Raw genomic sequence first — 21812 nt, 5'->3', positions numbered from 1 at the left:
ATAACTCCGAGCGATAATTTTACATGAAGAAAATGAGATGAAGGTTCTTACTTCTGGTAATAGGGTTATGTCTCAATATCATACACCTAGATTCCCCAATCCCTAATAAATTTCGCAATAGTTCTTCACATGCTTAATATATATGTACTGTTCAGATTTCATCCATATCAATAAAATATAGTATGTGCCTTCAAAGTTAATAAAAACTCAACTATATCACATTTATATAAATTTATCCATCATGAAAATTTGTTTGATATTAGTTTCCCTATTTAGACTAAAATTAAACCAAAACAAAAAACAAAATGCTCGCTATTAAGTATCTAGAATAATACGACGTCTCTTCATAATTCTTGTCATAATTACGTAAATTTTCAAAATTTAAGATTTATAAAAAAACATACTTTTTTTTGTAAATTATAAAAAAACATACTTGCGTATGATAGAATTGAAAAATAAAAATTTTAAAGTATTACATATAAATATTAGTTTTAATGGCATTAATATAATGGAAAGTTAAAATGAATAAAGTTATAGGACAAAGAAGTATAATGTATATAATGCGTGCACTTGTATTACATACATATTATTACTGCATTATGAGATGGACGGAATAAACGGGTGCTTGAGTATATATGAAGCGTGCGACTGCGCAGCACCCTCCAATCTAGGAGGGCACGTTTTTCTTGATACATGTGTGTGTGTGTATTAATAAAAAAAATATATATTTAAATTAGGAAAATTAAAAATCGTGGAAAGAAAATTTACAAAAAGTTTAAAAATGTAAATAGTTCCAACCATACTTCATTGTATCCCAAATACAGGTCATTGAAGTATATGACCTGCGAATCCAACTAATATTATATTTTTCCAATAATGTTTTAAAAAGAATTACACAATTTTTTGAAAGTAAAATGCACTTACTATTCAATTTTTCTTTAAAAAAAGTAAAAATATGTTGTTGTTTTTATTGATCTCTACCCAAAAAATATTAACGATGACAAGGATATAATAATATATTGAACATGATGGTTGTTAAATGCATTTGATAATATCAGATTTTCTTATTAGTATTTAGAATAAGGATTTGCTATTAGAGTTTGTCAGATACTGAAGATATCAGAGTTTATCAACAGAGAATATTTTTCAGAGTTTGTCAAAGCTAGTTTTCAGGAGTGGATTGGTCCCAAATATGGAAGATACACACTATGGATTCACAGCTGAGGACTTTAATAGATTGATACTGAATCACTAATTGATATATTTTATGTAGCTGATTTATAGAATATCAATTAGATGATTATTTTAACTGTGCAGTATATATTGACTGTGTGAACGTAAAAGTAATTCTGGTATTATACATGGTGTATACAAATTGTTCTCAAATTTAACCATGTTACAAATGTTAATTCAATGATTGTCAAGATCCGATAAGACTGATCAAGAGATCTGATAACATGACACCATTAGTATTTTATATGGTCGTCGGGATCTGACGTTAGTTAGGATTTGCAGCTGGTCAATACTTGAGTAATCAAGATTGGAAGAATATTAGTATCTTATTAGATATCTGTTATTACTGGAAACCAGGGTAGAGATTGATTTGTTTATTGATGATTTATTAGATCGTAACTATCAGTTTAGATATGTAAAAAAAACATATCATATTTGACAGAGCATACCTTGTAATTGATAGAGTAGATGTGTGATATATAAAAATAATTATAGGTTTAAACAATGGTAATCGCTTACTCAAGTAATGCTTGTAATCTAGCAGCTCTCAAGAACATCAAAATTTTTTGAGAGAGTTCTGTAACAGTTTTTATAAAGAAATCAGTGGAACCTATTTGTTTTTCATATTTATGTTTATTATTTTATTCAAAGTCGAGAATCTTATACAATTTTATTCAACCCCCCTTCTGCAATTGATTATTACTTGGGCAATGATTGGTATCAGAGCGGGCTGATTACTGAAAATCAAAAAATATTAAGAAAATGTCGACAAACAAGTATGAAAGCATTAAGATCCCTATTATGAAGAAGGGTGGGTACTCCAAATGGAAGGCGGAAATACTGATTTATCTTGAGGCATTAGACCCTAACTATCTTGACAGGATCTATGATCGACCATACATCCTAAAGAAACTAGTTTCATAAACTGATGGAGTTCCTGAACACGATGTTAGGAAAAAAAGAAAAGGCTAAGTTGACTCCATAAGAAAAGAATTAATTGCTAAAGGATGCAAAGGTAAAGAACATTCTTTACAATAGTCTAGACACATGGAGTGATAGCTTGTAAGATAGCTAAGGAGATTTGGGATACACTAGAGCCTCAATGTCAAGGAACAGATTCAATTAAGAATAACGGAAGGGCTATCTTAATTCAAGAATATGAGAAATTTGTGGCTAAAGCTGATGAAAGTCTCACAGATGTATATGACAGGTTCCTTACTTTACTCAACAACTTATCTTTATTTAAAAAAGAATATGATGCTGAAGATTCTAATATTAAGTTTTTGAGAGCCTTACTTGGGGAATGGATACACAATCTTCAATCATTAGATATAAGTATGATCTTGATACTATGTCTTTTGATGAACTCTATGGGATGTTACGAACCTATGATCTTGAGGTTTAACAGAGGAAGAACAAGAAAAACGGCAAGGCAAAATCTACTACCTTGAAGGTTGATAGTAAACAACCAAATAAAATGCTATGAAGATCTCTAGAAGGAAAGCTGTGAAAGTAAAATCAAATACTAATGACTCACCATCGGATACTGATCCAAATCCTGATGCGGATATTGATGAAGTTAGTGATAATGCTGACATTCGAGAAATGGATATTATGCTAGTCAAATGGTTCAAAAAGATGAAGTTTAGAAGAGCTCAAAGACAAGGAAATTTTCATAACAGATCCGCAGATAATGGTATGGAGAAATAAAATAAAAAGGATGACAATATTGATGACAAGACGGGCAAGAATGACTCATCCAAAGTTAAATGCTACAAGTGTAAGAAGATGGGGCGTTTTGCTACATATTGCAAGAAATCCAATAAATAATAAAGGGAAAAACAAGGAACTCATTTCCACCAGAAAGGATTGAATGTATTCATCTGACTCTGAGGATACAGAAGGTGAACTATGCTCTCGTAGCTACTACTGATGACCATGTGACACTAGCTATGAAGTACCTACTTTTAATTCTAATACTAATAATGTTAGAAAATTTGTGATGCTTGATGATACAAAATTGTTTTATTCTTGATTAGAATAAAACTAAAATGTAGCTGATCAATGGATAGCATGCTAAGGCAGTAGCCATTGATCAGATTCACCCATCAACGGATGATGAGGTACTGTAACAAAGCTGAAGCATCTTAGCAGTTGATGTATTCATATTGTATACTCTTAGCAGTTGATCTATCAATGGATAAGTAGATAGGGTGACATAATTGTATATATGTGAAGTCATGTAATCTATTTAAGTGAAGTGAAGATCGATCGCTAGTCATGAAGTATCAATGGCTAAACAATAAGCCTATTAATCGCTACTTCAACTCATCAATGGCTAATCATGGGAAGCTATCAATCGCTAGTTCAATGATGGTATCAATCGATAGTTCAAAGATGCTATCAATTGATAAAGTTTGCAGTTGATGCCTAGCAGTTGAAAACTACAAGTCAAGTAAAAGACAAGAAGCACATGGGTTGATGTGACAGATGTTGCACCAGTTTTGGAAGCTAAACCAAAAGCAGTTTAGCAAATATTGAGAAACTCGAAGCCTACCATTTATGGCAAAGCAACAAGAATTTCGAGCTGCCAAATGTTCAATCAAGTCCAAGAAATTCTATATTTGTAATAGCTAAAAACTGAGTAGAAAATACTTTTACAGACTAGTTTTGTTTGTAGTAATATATATTCACTTTGTAATTTACATTTCAAAGTATTCAAACACTGAGAACTGAAGAGTAAAGATAGTGAGCAAAAAATTGTAAGCTTCCGCTCTTCATTCTTTTGTAAGCAGCCAAGTAGTTTGTTACTTGGAAGGCTCTTGATATAAAAATCTCTCAGGTGGATCAAACAATCCACCTGAAGTTTTTAAGATCCTTGTTCTTTAAATTTCTGTTTTAGTTTTAATTGTCTCTTGCAACTTGAATATAATCTGTTAAACAAAAATTAGTTGAATTTTTTGTAGATTGTATTCAACCCCCCTTCTACAATCTAATTTATTGTTTGCATTGTCTGAATAACAAATAATATATCTGATTTAAAATCTTTTCTGAAGTCTTTACATGTTAGCTTTAGAAGTCAATCCTTTGAAAACACGAGACTTTTAACTGAGATATCAAACTTGAAGAAAGGAATGACTGTTGAATCTGAGTTAATACTTATGTTAAAAGTCAAGAAAGAACGTGAAAAAGCTAAGTGTAATGAAGCTCAAATAAGAAAGACATGTACCAATCTTGAACTTGAGTTAAAAGCCAAAAAAGATAAAATTAGAACATGAACTGACTCTGGAAGAAAAGTTCAAGAGATTCTCTATGATAAAACCTGAAAGGAAGGTCTAGGATACAAAGCTAACAAAGCTAAATCTTATTCTTACGAAAAAATCATTAAGAACAATGGATCTAAGAACACTCATATCAAGTTTGTTTTTACTACAAAAGCTAATTACAACTTTTGAAAAGGGATCAACATCTAAGACATATACAAATACTGATGTCAAGAATAAGTCAATACTGAAAAAAAAGGAGTAAAAAGAACATAGGATGTTGTTTAAAGGATTACTTAAAAAGAAAATCAGTGAGGCTGAGGCAACTGGGAAGCCTCTAGCTAAAAGTCCTAAAAGAAATAAAATTGGAAAACAAGACATCAACAAGAAAGATCACTATGAATATATTCCATTTGATCTAAAGAAAACTTGCATACTTGTGATAACTCTAATTATCTTACTACTGATTACAACAAGAGTAAAAAGAAGGCTGTTATGATACCTAAATATATACTAGTGGTAGCTTAATATTTTATAAACCACAAAATCCTTATTTTCATTATGATAGTATTTGACATTTTATATATATATATATATATATATATATATACATGTTTTGAATATTAAAGTTTGTATCGTAACTTTTATGATCCATTGCCATAATTCAATAGAAGTACAAATATTAATAAAACTTCTATTGATAAGGTTAGAGGTGTACACAGGTTGTTAAATCGACCAACCCGATCCAAACCAAATTTTTTTAAACCGAAACGTATTTGGGTTGAAAAATGATAAACCTGATTTAATTGGGTTGTATATGGATTTCGATTTTTTTTAACCGAACCAACCCAACCCGATCATAAATTAGCTAATGTGCTTTTGTGTTGGTATGGAACTGAATGTGCCTGTTGATAAGTATCTTCATGCTTATCTTAGTGATTGGGGTGATAATGTGAATCAGATTTCTCGAATGTTTAGGGTTACAGGAGCTGTTAACACGAGTGTTTTGCAAGCTAATGAGCTCACTGGTGATAGCATTATTTTTGCCTGAACTGTTTATTAGGCTTGTAAACCTGATCATACAAGCTGCAACAATAAAAACAATCAAAATTTCAAAACTTCATATGTTACATGAACTTTAAAACTTCATATACTTGTGGTGTCATGATGAGTAAACAGTAATCATTTCAAAACTTATACCTTTTAATAAACCGACTAACCGATCCAAACCGAAACATTACAAATTGGTTTGGTTTTAAGGTTTACACGGTTCGGGTTGGTTTGAAATTTTGAAAACCCAATTTAATTGGATTGGGTTGTTAGATTCCGGTAAACCGACCAACCCGAACCGTGTACACTCAGATAAGGTTAATCATGCATGTTATACTACTAATACTGATAAGGCCCCTGATGGACAAAATCTTGACAGGAATGGCTTTGCTTGTGTTATAAAATAAAGTTGACCGACTAATATAGTAAACCTCAATACCAAAAGTGTATTTTAATCGAAACTAAAAATGATAAACGGCCGTTAATTTGGAGGCGAAACAAGAAACCCAAATGAAAACGGCAACAAATGGGAGCTCCCATTAACCAGGGTCTCTGCATTACAACAAAGAGCTTTAAATCATTAAAACAAAAGGCATATAAATCATTTCTTCTCCGATAATTACAGGTAGAAAAGCAAAAAAAAACAGGACAAGCATGTGGGTTTTTTACATTTTCTCGCTGCCATTAACAATGGCAATGGTGATGTTAACGTTGAAATATTTTGCTGGGCCAGAAGTGCCACGTTACGTTCTTTTTCTCGTGGGTTACACTTGGTTTTCTTCTATCTCTATCATCATCCTTGTCCCGGTTGACATTTGGTGTGTATGTTCCTTTCTTTTCTGTTTTTTGCTTGTAAGCTCGTGTGTGTTGCATAATGCATTGTTGTGCATGTTCTATTATGAGACGGGCGTGTTTTTTTATAATTAAACACACTCACCTTGTCTTTGACGAGATTCGAACCTCCGACCTCTGGTAAGCAGAAAGAGGGAGATATCATCTGATCAAGAGGTCATTGATACTTGGGGTACGAGAAAGATACCATATGACCAAGAGGTCATTGATATAGGGGCGTGTTGTATTATCGTTTATAAGGCATATATGTTTTTCTAGCAAATTAACTTGATTTGGAGGTTAATGATAAACTGATAGTATTATTTCCTATCAAATTTTTGTCATTTTTGTTCTGTTCTACTGATGCACATATATTGTTTGTGCTTTCGCCTTCATGCAGGCTATCATTGGAGAAGATTTGCGAGAATTATCGTTCTTCTGGAGTCTTTCATATTGGAGCACATTTATGCTTACTTGGTACTAATCCCACGTCCTCTACGATCAATTCTTATGATTTAACTTCTGCTTGGGCTCATTAGTAGTTGCTGCCTGATCTTGAAATTACAATTGTGCTCATAAATATGATTTTCATCCTCCTCTGTTTAGATCATGCCTATGTTTATTAAATTACGTTCACAAGGGTGATTATAGTTGCTTCTTCTGAACTTGCATTGCCAAAATAACCGCGGTCTCAAGAAGGACTTGCAGTATCAAACAGCTCGAATATATAGCCTTAGAGGACAGTCTAGACTCAGGGGTGTTAAATTTTGAGTTATGTTGATTAAAATTTTTAATTTAAGTGAATTTATTTGTTTGGCACTTTGATGACTTGTCTGTGTTTGCAGCATAAATATGCACTTGTTCAAATAGATTTATATGTAACTATTTGTCTAAGCAGGGCTGTGGTGCCTATAATTCAGGGTTATGAAGATGCTGGGGACTTCACACTAACAGAAAGATTGAAGACCAGTCTGCACGCTAATTTATTCTTCCACATGTGTGTCGCCTCTATTGCGCTTTGTGGTCTTATACTGCTCTTTATTCTGCGCGCAAACTGGTTTGTTTACCTTCTAGCAGTTATCTTACATAATACCATTCCTAGTACTATATATAAAATGTGAACTAAGTGAGCACAAAACTGAGTCAGAATCAAAATTTTGGAGTCAGCATGTCACTATTCTGGGAAATTCACAATGTTTACGTAGTTGTATCTGATGCCACCAAAGGAAAGCATCCCACCTTGGAATGCCCTAATGAGTTCACATAGAACTACCTTAATCATAGCTGAACATATAGCCTCGGCCCTAACCAAATTGTGCAAGAACGTTTATTGTTCTATTCTAAATTTAGACAATTCAGAATTAACTGCACGTAGGTGTGTTTATCGTTTTCATTCATTCTTATATAAGTTGTGAACATGTAGGAGTGGTGGTATTCTTGGTTTTGCCATGGCTTGCTCGAATACTTTTGGACTCGTGACCGGTGCGTTTCTGCTCGGCTTTGGTTTGAGTGAAATTCCAAAGGGCCTATGGCGAAATGCTGAATGGATCAATCGCCAAAAGGCTCTATCTCATAAAGTAGCTAGGATGGCTGTGAAACTTGATGGTGCTCATCAGGATTTTTCAAACGCTATAGTGGTAAGACCCTTATAAATTGAAAAATACCGATTTTTACAAATAGGAGCATTTGTCAGGCATACTCTGTCAAGATCTGTTTGCAGGGCAAATGCAGTCATATATACACCCTGCTAGTATACTACGGAGCTAATAGAGATTTGTTCGTCCCTTAAAGTCCTTACGCATTTGAAATCTGTTCGTATATGCATTGTTTAACATAACATTATTTGGCAAATTCTTTGCTGAAATAGGTTACTCAAGCAACATCAAAGCAGATGTCCAGGCGTGATCCTTTAAGACCTTACATGAATATCATTGACAAGTTACTGCAACAGATGGTAATTATGCATGTAGTCTTGTGATCCCTTTTCTGTGCATAAAATTTCTTCTACGAGCCAGATGCATATGCACTCATTCCAGTGCTATATATTCAGCTTAATGAAGATCCCACTTTCAAACCCCAAGGTGGAAATTTAGGTGAAAATGACATGGATTATGATACAAACGACAAAAGTATGGCACAGTTGAGACGTCATTTAAGGAGAGCACGAGAAAGATACTATCGATACAGAAGGTATGTGCTATCTGAAGTGATCAACTAGTTTTGTGGTTGCATACACTCTTATCCTTTTAGTTACTTCTCTACTAACTCGCATAACAATTTACTTAAGTCTTGTATGTGTGTTCTTATCACGTTACAATTTACTTATTCTTGGAATCATTTGTTCACAGCGAATACATAAGTTCTGTAACAGAAGCTCTTGAGCTGGAAGACACTTTAAAGAATTATGAACACCGTGATTCAACTGGATGGTTTGCTCTTAACCCAGTCATTTCTTTTTCGTTTTATGGGTATTACCTAATTACTGTAATTATGAATCATTCATGGAGGGACTTTTAATTTTCCAACAAATAAATCTTCCGCAAATGTGAATATTTTCTTTTTACATCCCTACACTTTTGGCCCAATTAAACATTACACATGTTCGAATTATTTGGAAAATATTCTGAATTTTGTAAGCATCTCAAAATCTTCGACTTGTGCTTGCAATGTTAGCCAGTAATGTGTCTAATTATCTTTATTTTATTGTATTATTTGGTTTCTAAGTCGATTATCATCATAAATTTTCAGGAAATACGTTTCAAGCTTTAGGGTTCAGAGATCTGGAACCTTTGGGTCTTTCTTAGATATTATGGGTATCTTAAACTACGCATTTTTTTCCTACTACATTTGTGACAGATTAATTCTAAAAAAATAAATGAAATATTAAGTTTGCAATTTAACCAGGAAATTGCATATATGACCAATGTGTAAAAAATCATTGTGGTAATTTGGTGCAGAGTTGGTCTGGCGGTGCATCCTGCAAAAACAACTTGATAGACTTTTCTCTATCATTCTTGGCTTCTTGTCAGCTTCTATTCTTTTAGCCGAGGCCACTATACTGCCTAGCGGAGTAGACTTGTCTCTGTTTTCGAATCTTATAAAATTGGTTGGGAAACATGAGGTGCTTGTGCAGGTAATTCTTCCCACAATATGTTGATTAAGGCTACAGTTTTTATAAGTTCTATTAAGGCTTTAGTTCTCCTTAAGTCGACTAACCAAATGCCTAACTACGAGCTTAGTACCTAAACAACCTGCCGTAGCAGTTTATCATGATCGACCCTATAAATTTTGGTCCTTTTAAAGAATATAAAACAGAGAAATATGAGGATTTGTCTTTTATTTTAAGCCTCGCTTTTTCTACATGATCATTTTCTGGTGTCTGGGGCTATATATTTAACGTAATTTTCTTCCATTTTATACTATGTTTCATATCGGTAGTAACTACTAAAATGTCACCGCAGTAGCACTGGCTAAAATCATCGAATTGAAAATTGTCTTAGTTTAAGTACTTGTGTAGATTCAAATATTCACATTTGAACATTTTGCTGATATCATGATTGGTTAGACGTAAAATTAGTCCTTCGAAGCTTCTTACTTGGGGAGTTGGCATATTATGAATTTATGACTGGAATCTTAAAAATTGTCTCCTCATTTTGCTTTTACTTTTGCAGGGGTTTGCTTTTACTCCTCTCGTGTATATGTGTGTCTGCACATACTACTCTCTGTTCAAATTTGGAACATTAACGTTTTTCTCATTTACACCGAGACAAACAAGCTCAGTTAGCTTGCTTAGGATATGTGGGTAGGTATATTCCTTGTTGCATTTTGTCCAATACAGTACTCAGATTGCTACTTATTCTGTGCTTTTTTTACCATCTCACTCCATATGAATACCAGGCAGGTTGCAAGATATGCAGCTCCTATTTCATACAATTTTCTCAATCTTATCCGGCTTCCTAAAAGTGTCAAAACCCGCAAGACAGTTTTTGAAAAGGTTATATGTTCTTGTAGTTTCTAATTTCCGCATATATAACTGTTCTTATTTTTATTTCTTTTGGAAACATCAGCATGTCTCTTTTAATTTTGCTTCAACTGCTGGTACTTAACAAAGGCAAATTAATGTTGATATTATTACATAATATATAAGGTTCTCAGAATCATGTCATTTACAAGGTCATTGACATTCTTTCATCTAGGTACTGATTATAACATTTGGTATGTGAATACTGATTAAAATCTTATAACAAGCACAGAGAATGGGGAACATCGATGATGCTGTGCCCTTCTTTGGTAGACGATTCAATAAAATATATCCGCTTATCATGGTTACGTACACCATATTGATCACCAGCAACTTTTTTGACCGCATTGTGAGTTATCTTGGAAATTGGAAAATATTTAGTTACCAAAGTGAAGCTGCTGAAATTTTAGACGGGTATGATCCCTCTGGAGTAATCATATTGAGGAAAGGTTAGTTTTAATTTCTGAGCTTTCTCTGCAGAAGTACTGTGGTACAACTGCATATCCAAGCTACTTAAATTTGGATATGCTTATTTCTCTCAAGTCGACATATTGTCAAATTGAAACATTTCCCTGTCTTCTCAGAACGGACTTGGCTTCAGCAAGGACATAAAGTTGGCGAGCTTGTCATTCCATTGGCAAGGATCATTTACGACGCAAATTCAGATATTGAATCTGCCAGTAACAGCACGGTATATACCAACTTATCTGCGAAAAATTGTTATATATGTTTAACAAACCAAGTACTTTCACTTAGTTGTACACTGCAACCACCATATTTGAAATTCCAATTATCTTTCTGGAACATTTTATATGCCTCATCTGGGGATGAATTAAATCTGTTAGTAATCAACATCATAACTATTTGTGTGTGTGTGTGTGGACTCTTGCAGTTTTCTCAGGATGTTTATGCCTATTGCAGAAGCAGTGTTTTATTGCATTGTTCAATTTGCTTCTTTTTTTTTTTTTGCTCTTTGCCCATATTGATCAGAAGAGAAGGTGAACTGGGTAATTTATCTCACTGACATGTTATCCATGTCTTGACAAGGTTGCGGTTGATAAGAAATCAAATGCCAGTTCGAGTGGGGATGGCGAAATCATTGGAAAGAAGTATAAAGCTGTAAGATCACATCAGAAGGAAGATGAGATGGACCCAAGTTCATCAGTGAACAGACCTTCTGTAGAAAGTTCAAATGATGGAGGTGACACTAGTAACACCACAAGCACATCGCAGTCTAGGGTTACAGCAACCTGGGAAACCATGAAGACAGGTTTCCAAAGTATTAAGACCAATATTGAAGCCAAAAAATTCCTATATCTACGTGAATCGGATGAAAATAACCTCAAAGAGTCCCCAGAGGCCTCCAAAACTGAGTCCCTGGATGAAATATTTGATAATCTGAAACGGCCTGCTCGAGACCGTAGAAAGTATAGCAGTCACATTGATTTTGATGATTATGGAATGGATATCGACAAACAAATTCCAAGATAGTGATAGCCTAAAACCAATCAGACACATACATATGTATGACTATGAGCACTAGTAAACTAATTGTAAATATATCAAATACAGATGAACAGAGATCAGAGTGCCACTATGCGTTAAATATCAAGACTGAAGTGCATGAGGATTATCAGCATTTGATCAACATACAGACAGATTACACAGAAATATGTCAGTCAAGAATCGGGATGAGTTGAAATTTTTTCTTATGCACCTGCTAGAAATGCTATCGCGAAATTATCATGATCTTTTGTACTACATAAAAACTGGTGATCAATTGGCATTGATGAAAACCAGTGTTGTATTGTAAAAATGCCTTCCATATAATGTAATTTTTGCCCTATAGGACACAAGCATTTCAAAGATTGATATTGCAGAAAAGGAAAAACAATGGCCTCGGCCTCACAACAATGAGTGTATCAGATCTTTATACCAGAGGCAGCAAATACTTCACTATATCTTCATAAAATATAGTTATACAAAATTTACAAATTAGTGGAACTTCCTACTACACCAGACTAATGACTTAGAGAGCTCGGATCAATATAAAAAAGCTAAAACTGTGACAGTTTTCCGAGCTTTAGGATTCCACACAGGTCTACAAAAGAATATTTACTGCTGTGCAACTTGAAATTAATATAAACCCAAAAATTTCCACCAAAAGGTCCCAACACCACCCCAAATCAAGACATTAACAAGGGCCATTAGCAGACCTATCTTGAATATATCAGGGAGCTCTATATAGCCAGCTGTTGACAACAAAATATAGACATAATAATTAGACTAAATAAAAGAACATAACACAGAATATTTTTAAAGTATCAATCACAAACAAATCATGCAAATGACAGAATCGACTGATACTTTGGTGGCTGCAAGATAGAATGGGCTCATTTATTATGAAGAAAATGTTTTTATACATGCTATCCTCTAGCCTTTAGGACTTGAGAGATTAATATTTATCATTTATGTATGTACTTTAAAAGTACTGAGAAGAATCAAAGTGTCCAAAGAGAATGATATGAGGAGGTTAACCGTTAACATACCTCCAAAGTAAACAGCAGCCTGACCACTGCTATAATGTGTTATAGCGCCGAATAGACTAGTGTTAAAAGCTAAAGCAAGAGCTGACAACATCCCAGGTGCCCCAGATGCCAAGTGCATAGCGAGGAAAGCAGAGTATAAAGCTCCCACATGACCAGTTTGACTCGCAAATAAATAGTGAATCACGAAGTAAGCTGTCTGAAGAATCACAAATGCCACAGGCCAGCTCAAAGAAAGAGCTTGAAGTGATTGTGATACACTACCAGACATCCAGGCCACAATTCCAAGATCTGTCAATTGACCTGCCATTCCTACAAGTACTGCAAACCAAGCCAAAGTATCCCAGGCTGATTTTTCGCTTAAACAGTCATCCCAATCAAGCACCCGCAAGAACAAAAGTATAGACAAGGCAATCATAGCAGCAACAACACTTGATATACCTATAGCTTCACTAAATAATAAATATTAGTTTATGAACTGGTATTACAAATAAAATAAAACAGTAGTCATGCAAGTCTTGAATTACTTTTGTGCTCAGACAATAAACTCTGCTTTGAAAAAATAGTTTAATCATTTGAAGCAATGTTTTATATTAGTTCACAAAACAACGAATCCCCAAAAATTTATAGCACACTTTCACAATGTAATGTCTCATAATATGATACTGTAAATTTTTTGGGTCTTGACTTGGATTGATGAGCTAAAGTAATAATTTTGCTACATGCATTAAGCAATAAAACCAATTGAATACTTAATTACTCAATAAAAATCTAATAAGATTTCATTGGAACTAAGACCAAAATCTTTTGGTCAGTTAACAATGCCTCTAAATATCCATACAAACTTTGCATGCAACAACGTTGTGGATTTTTGGCCTACGTGGATTCTCTTCCACTCAGGTGCGGTGCGGATCTAGTAAGGGGGCGGATCTGGTAAGGGACATTTGTGGGGGGGGGGGGGGGGGGGTGTTCCCCTTTAAAAAAAAATTCATTCATTGTTATAAATCTTATAAAATTATAGAAGTGCCCCTGTAATATTTGAAATTATAAGGGCGAATTCCGAAAATTTGCCTAGTGCCCCCTCAAATAATCATTTTAGATCCGCCCCTGCTCCCACTCATGTGCATTTCTCGTTCTATCTAGTTAAAATTGATTTTTACTTTATCCATTCAATAAGTACTTGTTTTCAAAATGTGACTTCCTAACATCTTCTTCAAAATTACTAAACACTTTCATTTATTACATACTCGAACTTTATTGTTATAGACATCAAGTTTTAGTTAACTTTTTGACTCTACCTAGATTTTAAACATGATTTCATCTACCACTTAAAACATATAAATTTTAAATCAAAACCTTTATCTAAACTAATAAAAACATTATACGAGAAACAAACATACTATTCATTTACTAAAAAATAAATAACCTCGCTATTGTATATTTGTTTCTTGTCCCTAGTAAGAATGTTTAACTGCATAAAATAAAAATTCATTTAATTTTGGTTTATGACCTCCATCCCGCCACTAATATATGCCTGGATCTACCCTCATTGGATTAATATTTACTGGTCACACAGCTATCCAAGAATTTGTGCTCAATCTCTCCATTACAGTGGGATTGAGAATTAAAACGTCACATGTTTTAACTTTTTCTCAAGATATCTTACTTAGAAGATCTTTTCTACTAAAGCATCAGATGTAAATTAGTTAGTCCGCTAATACAAGATAATTGTCAGGTCCTCCGGTCTAGCCGATAGAATTTATATAAACATTTGGGACTCTTATCAAACTTAATTTTTGATTATATGGGTATTTTTGTTTTGGTTTATAGAACTCTATTGTTGTGTTTGGTTGGGGAGAATGAAATGGAATGGAATGAAATGACTAAAAATAAATGAAAATAATAGAGGTAGGAGGGAAAGTTTGGAAAAAAATTGAGTGAGTGCAAAATTGTTATGATGTGATTTAAAAAGAAATTGAGAATAGTCGGGAATGCAGCATTCCTTCCCAAATTGGGGGTGTGATATCTAATATTGGGTGGAAGGAATGGAATGGAGGAAGGAATGAAATTTATAAACAAATGTACAAAACATAGTTCAAATATCATTCCATTCCTTCCATATTCATTCACCCCAACCAAATACAACATAAAGCATCAAATGAAAATTAATGTGAAGTGAGAAATATTACATACCCAAATATCCACAAGGAGACTGCAAGAGCCATTGTACCAATCATAACCCATTCGTTCTTTGAGACTGGACCCATAAGCTCCAGCTTCGTAGTTGCCATAGCAGGGGCCTCTGGCGTATCTTTTATTTCAGGAGGATAAAGTTTGTACAAGATCAAAGGAGTTGCTAAAAGAGATACAAATGCGGGCAAGCTAGCAGCCTCGAACCAAGCAACCCATGGATTTGAAACAATCACGCCAAGTTCCTCGGCTAGTTTGAGGCATAATAAGTTTTGAGCCGCAGCAGTCAGGAAAAGTGCACTAGAATTACCAGAAGACTGTTATCCATCAGAAACGGTGGATTATAAGCCTCAAATATACTAGCAATTACAGAACTGAATACTTTCGAACCAACAGCCATTACTTGCTATATATACTCTATGATCCTTTTCTATACCGCCAAAAGCAATTAGATAATAACTACTATACCAATGATTATAATGGCTTGCAAATACATTTCAGTACCAACAAATTTCAACATCCATCAAAAAATCTAGTATTATATATGTTAGAACAATAGACTCAACCAAATTTACAACACTTCTACATCATATGATTTTATAAACAAAAATCCGTGGCATCGTTCACTCACACGGATGGGCACTATGACAAAGGCTTAAATTTTGCAAAAATAAATAAAAGAATTCAATGTTTAACCACAAATTCAGACACCTGAAAAGCTCACCTGAAACTGAGACTGCACAAGGTAAGACCCCAGCTTTCTCGCAGAAGGATCATTAGGCTTACTCCCCGCGGACAACGACAACGACTTAATAATAGGCAAAAACACCCCTCCGGCTCTCGCAGTAGTACTAGGCATAGCAGGAGCAATCAAAGCCTCGCTCAATGTCAAACCATAAGACAATCCCAGAGTACTTTTCCCCAACCACTTAACAAAATAAGTAGCAACCCTGTCTCCTAATCCAGTCTTTACGAAACCTCGAGCAAAAAAGAATGAGATCACAATCAACCAGATAACTTCATTAGTAAAAGCATGAAATGCAGTAGAAAAAGTAGTGGTTTTTGTAACAATGCTGGTAGTTAAGCCCAAAAAAGCCCATGCTCCAACAGGCAAAGGGCTTAAGACTAAGCCAGCAATAGTGGATACAAAGATTGAGAGTAGTTGCCATGCTTGTAATGTAAGTTCATGGGGTTTTGGGATCAAGAACCTTAAGAATAACCCAACTGAGATTGAGAAAATCAAGGGTATTAGCTTGGATTGTTCTTGAGGGGTTGGATCAGTGAGTTGGTTCTGCTCAGGGGATGATGAAATGGGTCGGATCCGGGTCTGGGTTTTTGTGGGTTTGGGCTGGGAGCAACAGAGAGTGTGGGGAGAGATTGAGTGGATGGTTGATATTGAGTGTGGGGAGATATTGAGTGAATGGGGAGTTGGTCGGAGATGCGTTGGGATGCGTGAGGAGTGGAATAAGACGGCGGCGGTGGTGGAGGAATTTGTGAGGGTGTGCATTGTAGTTGAGTTTGGTCTGTGTTCATGCAGAGAGACGGGTGAATCTTGGAGAGGACATGGACATGTGTCAGAGTATGATTGTTTGGAATCTGTGGGGAAGATATGGTTCATACATTCTTGAAAAATATTATTAATATTTATTTATCAGAAAAATATCTAAACAATAATAAAGAATCTCTACTTAAACACCGACAATTTAAAATCTCAAGATGTTAGAAAAAATTTCAAATGAATATTATGTTATATTTTAAGAGGAAAGTTCCATGGAGATCACAATTTCATCAGAGACCACGTATGTTCTGCAATCAAAACACTATAAAATACATTTTTTGTGAAGTATGTTCTACAAATATCATGTATTTATGAAATTGTTGAAGATCGTCTATGTTTAATAAGTAAATAATGTATGTTTTGCAAATTCAACAAATGTTCCGCCAGCTAAACATATTTTGTAGAATAAAACATTTTGTAATGTTCTACATGTAAAATTTATATGATATTCAAGATTTAAAATGAAATAATAATTTTGTACAACATGATTTGTAATAATATACGTTTTGCAATATTTTTATGCAATGTTTTACTTGCTGAACATAAGTGATCTCCACGGTCTTTAAAAAAAAGTGATCTTCATAGAACTTAACTCTATATTTCAATAAGATAAATTTAAAAAAGTTTTTTAATAGAGATGTTTCTCAAAGTAAGTTCAATAGTGTTATATTTCTTTTGGAAATGTTAAAATAGATTTCACAAATATGTCCTCAATAGCGTTATCTTTCTTTCATAACCCTTGTGATAAATTTTACAAATGAGCCACTTAAAAATATTACATGTCATTGTTATTGCCGACCAAACAGGTTGTTCAAACTTATCATGCCGGTTTACGGTTCAGATGCGATGGGCCCAACTCTCATCCATTTTTTTCAAAACCAAGACTTCTATTATAACACAAATAACTATTTATTGTATTTATTATAAGAAGGTATAACATGTGGCGCTTCCATCAAAAGGAGTGCTTTGACCTGTAGAAAGATGATACGAGGTAAAGTAGCTTTCGTCTCTCAGCGTCAGTGTCGGCCGAACCGAGCCATACATGTTTCATCCGGGCAAGGAACCACTATTACTGGAAGGCGTGTCAGGTCATACCGGGTTACGAGGGACGGATCTAGAAATTCACTTAAATGGGGGCAAGAATTACACGAAAAAACTCTTTTTTGAGGTCAAACTTTAACTCAATCAAAAGTGACTTAAATTAATTGATTATATCAATATATAAGTTTGTGATAAGAAATATACAATATATCAAAACAAAACTACTGAGATTTGAACCCACACTCAAATGATTATGAACGACATGCATTAATCATGAAAGTAAGAATAGAATATTAAATTATAAAATATACCAAAATTTTGAAACAAGTGGGGGCAACTGCCCCTAAAAGCTATAAGGTACCTCCGTCCCACCGGGTTACTAACCAAAAAATGATAATTCGTGACCGACACGACGAGTCAAGCGGTGCGGATTAACGGGTTAACATTGTATGCACAATATTATTGGGCAAAGTTGACCATGATGATATTAGTACCAGTACTAGCGGTATAGAGGTTAATGATGTTATTTGTTATGTTAGAGCACTTCTGGCACATGGACATTTTGCTTGATGGAAACTGTTCACCAACCACAGATGGATATGTTTTGTTTTGTTATCTAACCAATCCATCTTTCACCCTTGAAATAGATAATCAACGGTCAGATTAAAACTAAAAAAATTCTGAACCTACGCTATATTATAGAGAGTAAGTACAGAATTTGTGCTTAGTTTGTACTTAGTTTTTTGTTTAAAACTAAAAATTTCTGAACTTACTCTATATAATATAGGGTAAGTTCGGAACCAAAATTGATGAACTATCAACATATAATACGACCATCTCCTAAATTTCAAGAAGCCAACAACTTTCAAAATACTGACAAACTTGACCACATAAATCTGCAATCGAGTTCATAGTAAATTAATTGAAAAAATAGGTTTGTTCATACATATTGAATCAAAGCTCTATAACATACAAATCAAACTCCATATACTCGGTCACATATAAATTAAAATACATACACTTTATAAAACACATCAAATTGAACAAGAGTTTTTCAAGACATATAGAATATAGATACATATGTACACAATAATACATACATATACACACACAAGCTTCGAATTTCAAGTTGCAAACAATAATTGATTTATGTATGACAAAGATTTATGTATGGTGTTGTGTTTGAGATTGATTTATGTTGGATAAAGATTTATTGAGTGTGCTGGGTTCGTAAACTCTGAATATGATGTGCAGAATGTGGTAGTCTTGTTTTGTCTTGGGAGATATATAATATAGCGTAAGTCTTCTTGAGGTAGACGCTTACTCTCTATTATATAGCGTACGTACGCTATATAATACAGAGTAAGCATAATTGTTTTTCAATTCCTACCCGTTGATTACTATTTTGAATGGTTAAACATGAGTTGGTTGGATAAGCCAACATATCCAACTATGGTTGTAGAACAGCTCCCTTGCTGGATTAGGCCTTGTAAAGTAACCTTGTTATGCTTTTTCTTGTATGTGTTGCATTGTATAAACATGATACAAAGTGAATCCGTTAATGATGTTATTTGTTATGTTAGAGCATGTCCAATGCATGACCATTTTATTATCCAGACCTTGCAAAGCGACCTAGGCATACTTTTACTTATATATGTAATATTGTGCATGATATAAAGTGGGTTTGGCAGGCTTGCTGGTCGTGTCCACTTGCTTTTTTTTCATTTTTTAATCATAAGTTTTAATTTTGTGCTGCATCATTCTACTATTAAATATTAGTAAACCATATATAGCTAAACATTGAAATTGTACTTAATCTACCGTTTAACAAATATTTAGTGGGAAGAATTTCTTAATGTATATTACATAAGAAAAAAAATAATTTTTGGATGAATCTTTTGACAATCAAATGATTCTCCAAATAGTAGAGTTTGGGAATCTATAAGAACATGTTGAATTTAATATTGTCGAGCATCTGTATGTGGAGAATATATTCTAGCCTAAAATTCATTACAAATTATCAACCCATCTCAATGTTATAGTCGAGAATGAATTCTCTAATTCTTCCAACTTTAATAAATCATATTATTTCAATTCTCTTGACATATATCCGACTAGTTGTCACTAGGTTGCCACATGCTCAAGAAATTTTTATCAGTTCTTGTTTTACTTTTGAGATTAGATATAAAATAAATGATCTTATTGATTTGGAATCACTATTTTGTATTTGACCGTGACAACATCATTAGATTTTTTTTTTTAAATTTAAAGAGCATCTTTATTCATAAATAATATACCCACCTTCATTTCACTTGTGCGTGTGTATTATAATATTTATATTTTATAATTGTATTCTTCACGTCTCTTGATTAATTGTTTGGACACCTATTAAGACACTTGAATGATGATTATCATTCGGTTCTGTAGGTCTCAATAAATAGTTTGTTCATCCCATAAGAAGCATGATATGTAAACTAGCGTTTTACCCGTGCTACGCACCGAACGATTATTTAAAATTACTTAAAGTAAATCTCAAATTCTATTATGATCTATTTAGATGATTTCTAATTAGATAATGAAAAGAAGTCTAGTTATATGAGTTATAATCATATAACGAAAAGGAGTTGATTAATTATATTGTATAATAAAAAATTATATTGGTTAAAATAATTCTTATTTTTTGATTGGTTAACTACGTAAGGTGGTAGAAGGAAAGTTGAAGAATGATTATGATTGGTCTAAAATTTAGGAATGGTTTCTGATTAGTCCTTGGAAAATTTCTATTTTCTGATTGGTTTACTGCATAAGGCGATCGAATGAAAGTTGAAAAATTAATATGATTGGTCTAAAATTTAGGAATGGCTTCTGATTGGTTTTAGAATAATTTTTAATTTCTGATTGGTTAACTGCATACTGTGGTGGACTGGAAAGTTGATAAATGAATATGATTGGTCTAAAATTTATGAATGACTTCTGATTGATCCTAAAATAATTCTTCTTTTCTGATTGGTTATAATTAAAAGGAGTTAGATTAATTATATTGTATAATAAAAAATTGTATTGGTTAAAACAATTCTTATTTTCTGAATGGTTAACTAGATGAGGTGGTAGAAGGAAAGTTGAAGAATGATTATGATTGGACTAAAATTTAGGAATGATTTCTGATTGGTCCTTGGAAAATTCCTATTTTCTGATTGGTTAACTGCATTAGGTGATAGAAGGAAAGTTGAAGAATAAATATGATTGATTCTAAAATTTAGTAATGGTTTCTGATTCGTCCCAGAATAATTTCTATTTTCTGATTGGTTAACTGTGTGGTAGACTGGAAAGTTGATAAATGAATATGATTGGTCTAAAATTTAGGAATGACTTCTGATTGGCCCTAAAATAATTCCTCTTTTCTGATTGGTTAACTGGATAGTGTAGTAGACTCAGGTATTATAATAAAGGATATTTGATATGATACGTGTACAATAATGTTATTTAAGAGTTATTTAATAATTAAACGGTGTTTTTGTTTTTTGTCCTTCTATCATTCTACTAATAAAACTCTAATACATTTACAATCCATTTGTAATCTTAAAATTTCACAAAATCGATGATAATTATTATGCTCCATTTATTGTTTCTACTACTTAGACTTTTATTTCATATAAATAATTCTCTTATTAAAATTTGAACACATAACTTTTCGTATTTTCAACTTATTTTTCGGATATGACTGTCTTTCTAATAAGAAATTATATTGGATATTTCTCAAATTATTTTTTTTTGATACAAATAAATTATGTGAAATAAAAAAATATGATAAGTTGTTCGAATATATTTGGACAGATAATAGCACTTATTCTAGAGTCTATAAATTATAAGTTCTTTTTTTGATAAATCTATAAATTATAAGTTATAACACATTTTCAAATTATCTTTTCATGTTAATTATTACATTTATTGTGAAGTGTACAAAATTTATTCAAACGCTAATATTTTAGATGAGAATTCTAATTCTATTTTTATTTGATTCATTACATATCTTTTTGTATTTAATTTTATTATTAATAAATACTATATATTCAAAATAA

At 33.2% G+C, this 21812-nt stretch overlaps 2 protein-coding genes across 2 annotated transcripts; one reads left to right on the top strand and one right to left on the bottom strand.

The window, feature by feature from the left end:
* The first annotated feature begins 9129 nt into the window (after window positions 1-9129).
* Window positions 9130-12182, top strand: LOC108198205 (uncharacterized). The gene is made up of 7 exons (XM_017365971.2): window positions 9130-9190; window positions 9335-9510; window positions 10049-10179; window positions 10275-10371; window positions 10631-10847; window positions 10983-11089; window positions 11446-12182. The coding sequence occupies exons 1-7, from the start codon at window positions 9187-9189 to the stop codon at window positions 11887-11889; spliced, it is 1176 nt and encodes a 391-aa protein (XP_017221460.2). The 5' UTR covers window positions 9130-9186; the 3' UTR covers window positions 11890-12182.
* A 130-nt stretch (window positions 12183-12312) lies between these two features.
* LOC108208584 (dicarboxylate transporter 2.1, chloroplastic) lies at window positions 12313-16739 on the bottom strand. The gene is made up of 4 exons (XM_017379118.2): window positions 15859-16739; window positions 15138-15451; window positions 12948-13396; window positions 12313-12650 (listed from the first exon to the last, which is right to left on the bottom strand). Exons 1-4 carry the CDS (start codon window positions 16639-16641, stop codon window positions 12535-12537), a joined length of 1662 nt encoding a protein of 553 aa, XP_017234607.1. The 5' UTR covers window positions 16642-16739; the 3' UTR covers window positions 12313-12534.
* Window positions 16740-21812: the final 5073 nt, after the last annotated feature.

The sequence above is a fragment of the Daucus carota genome, chromosome 1, assembly GCF_001625215.2.
Source record: "Daucus carota subsp. sativus chromosome 1, DH1 v3.0, whole genome shotgun sequence".
NCBI lineage: Eukaryota > Viridiplantae > Streptophyta > Magnoliopsida > Apiales > Apiaceae > Daucus > Daucus carota.
This window is presented reverse-complemented; position numbering and strand designations above follow the sequence as displayed.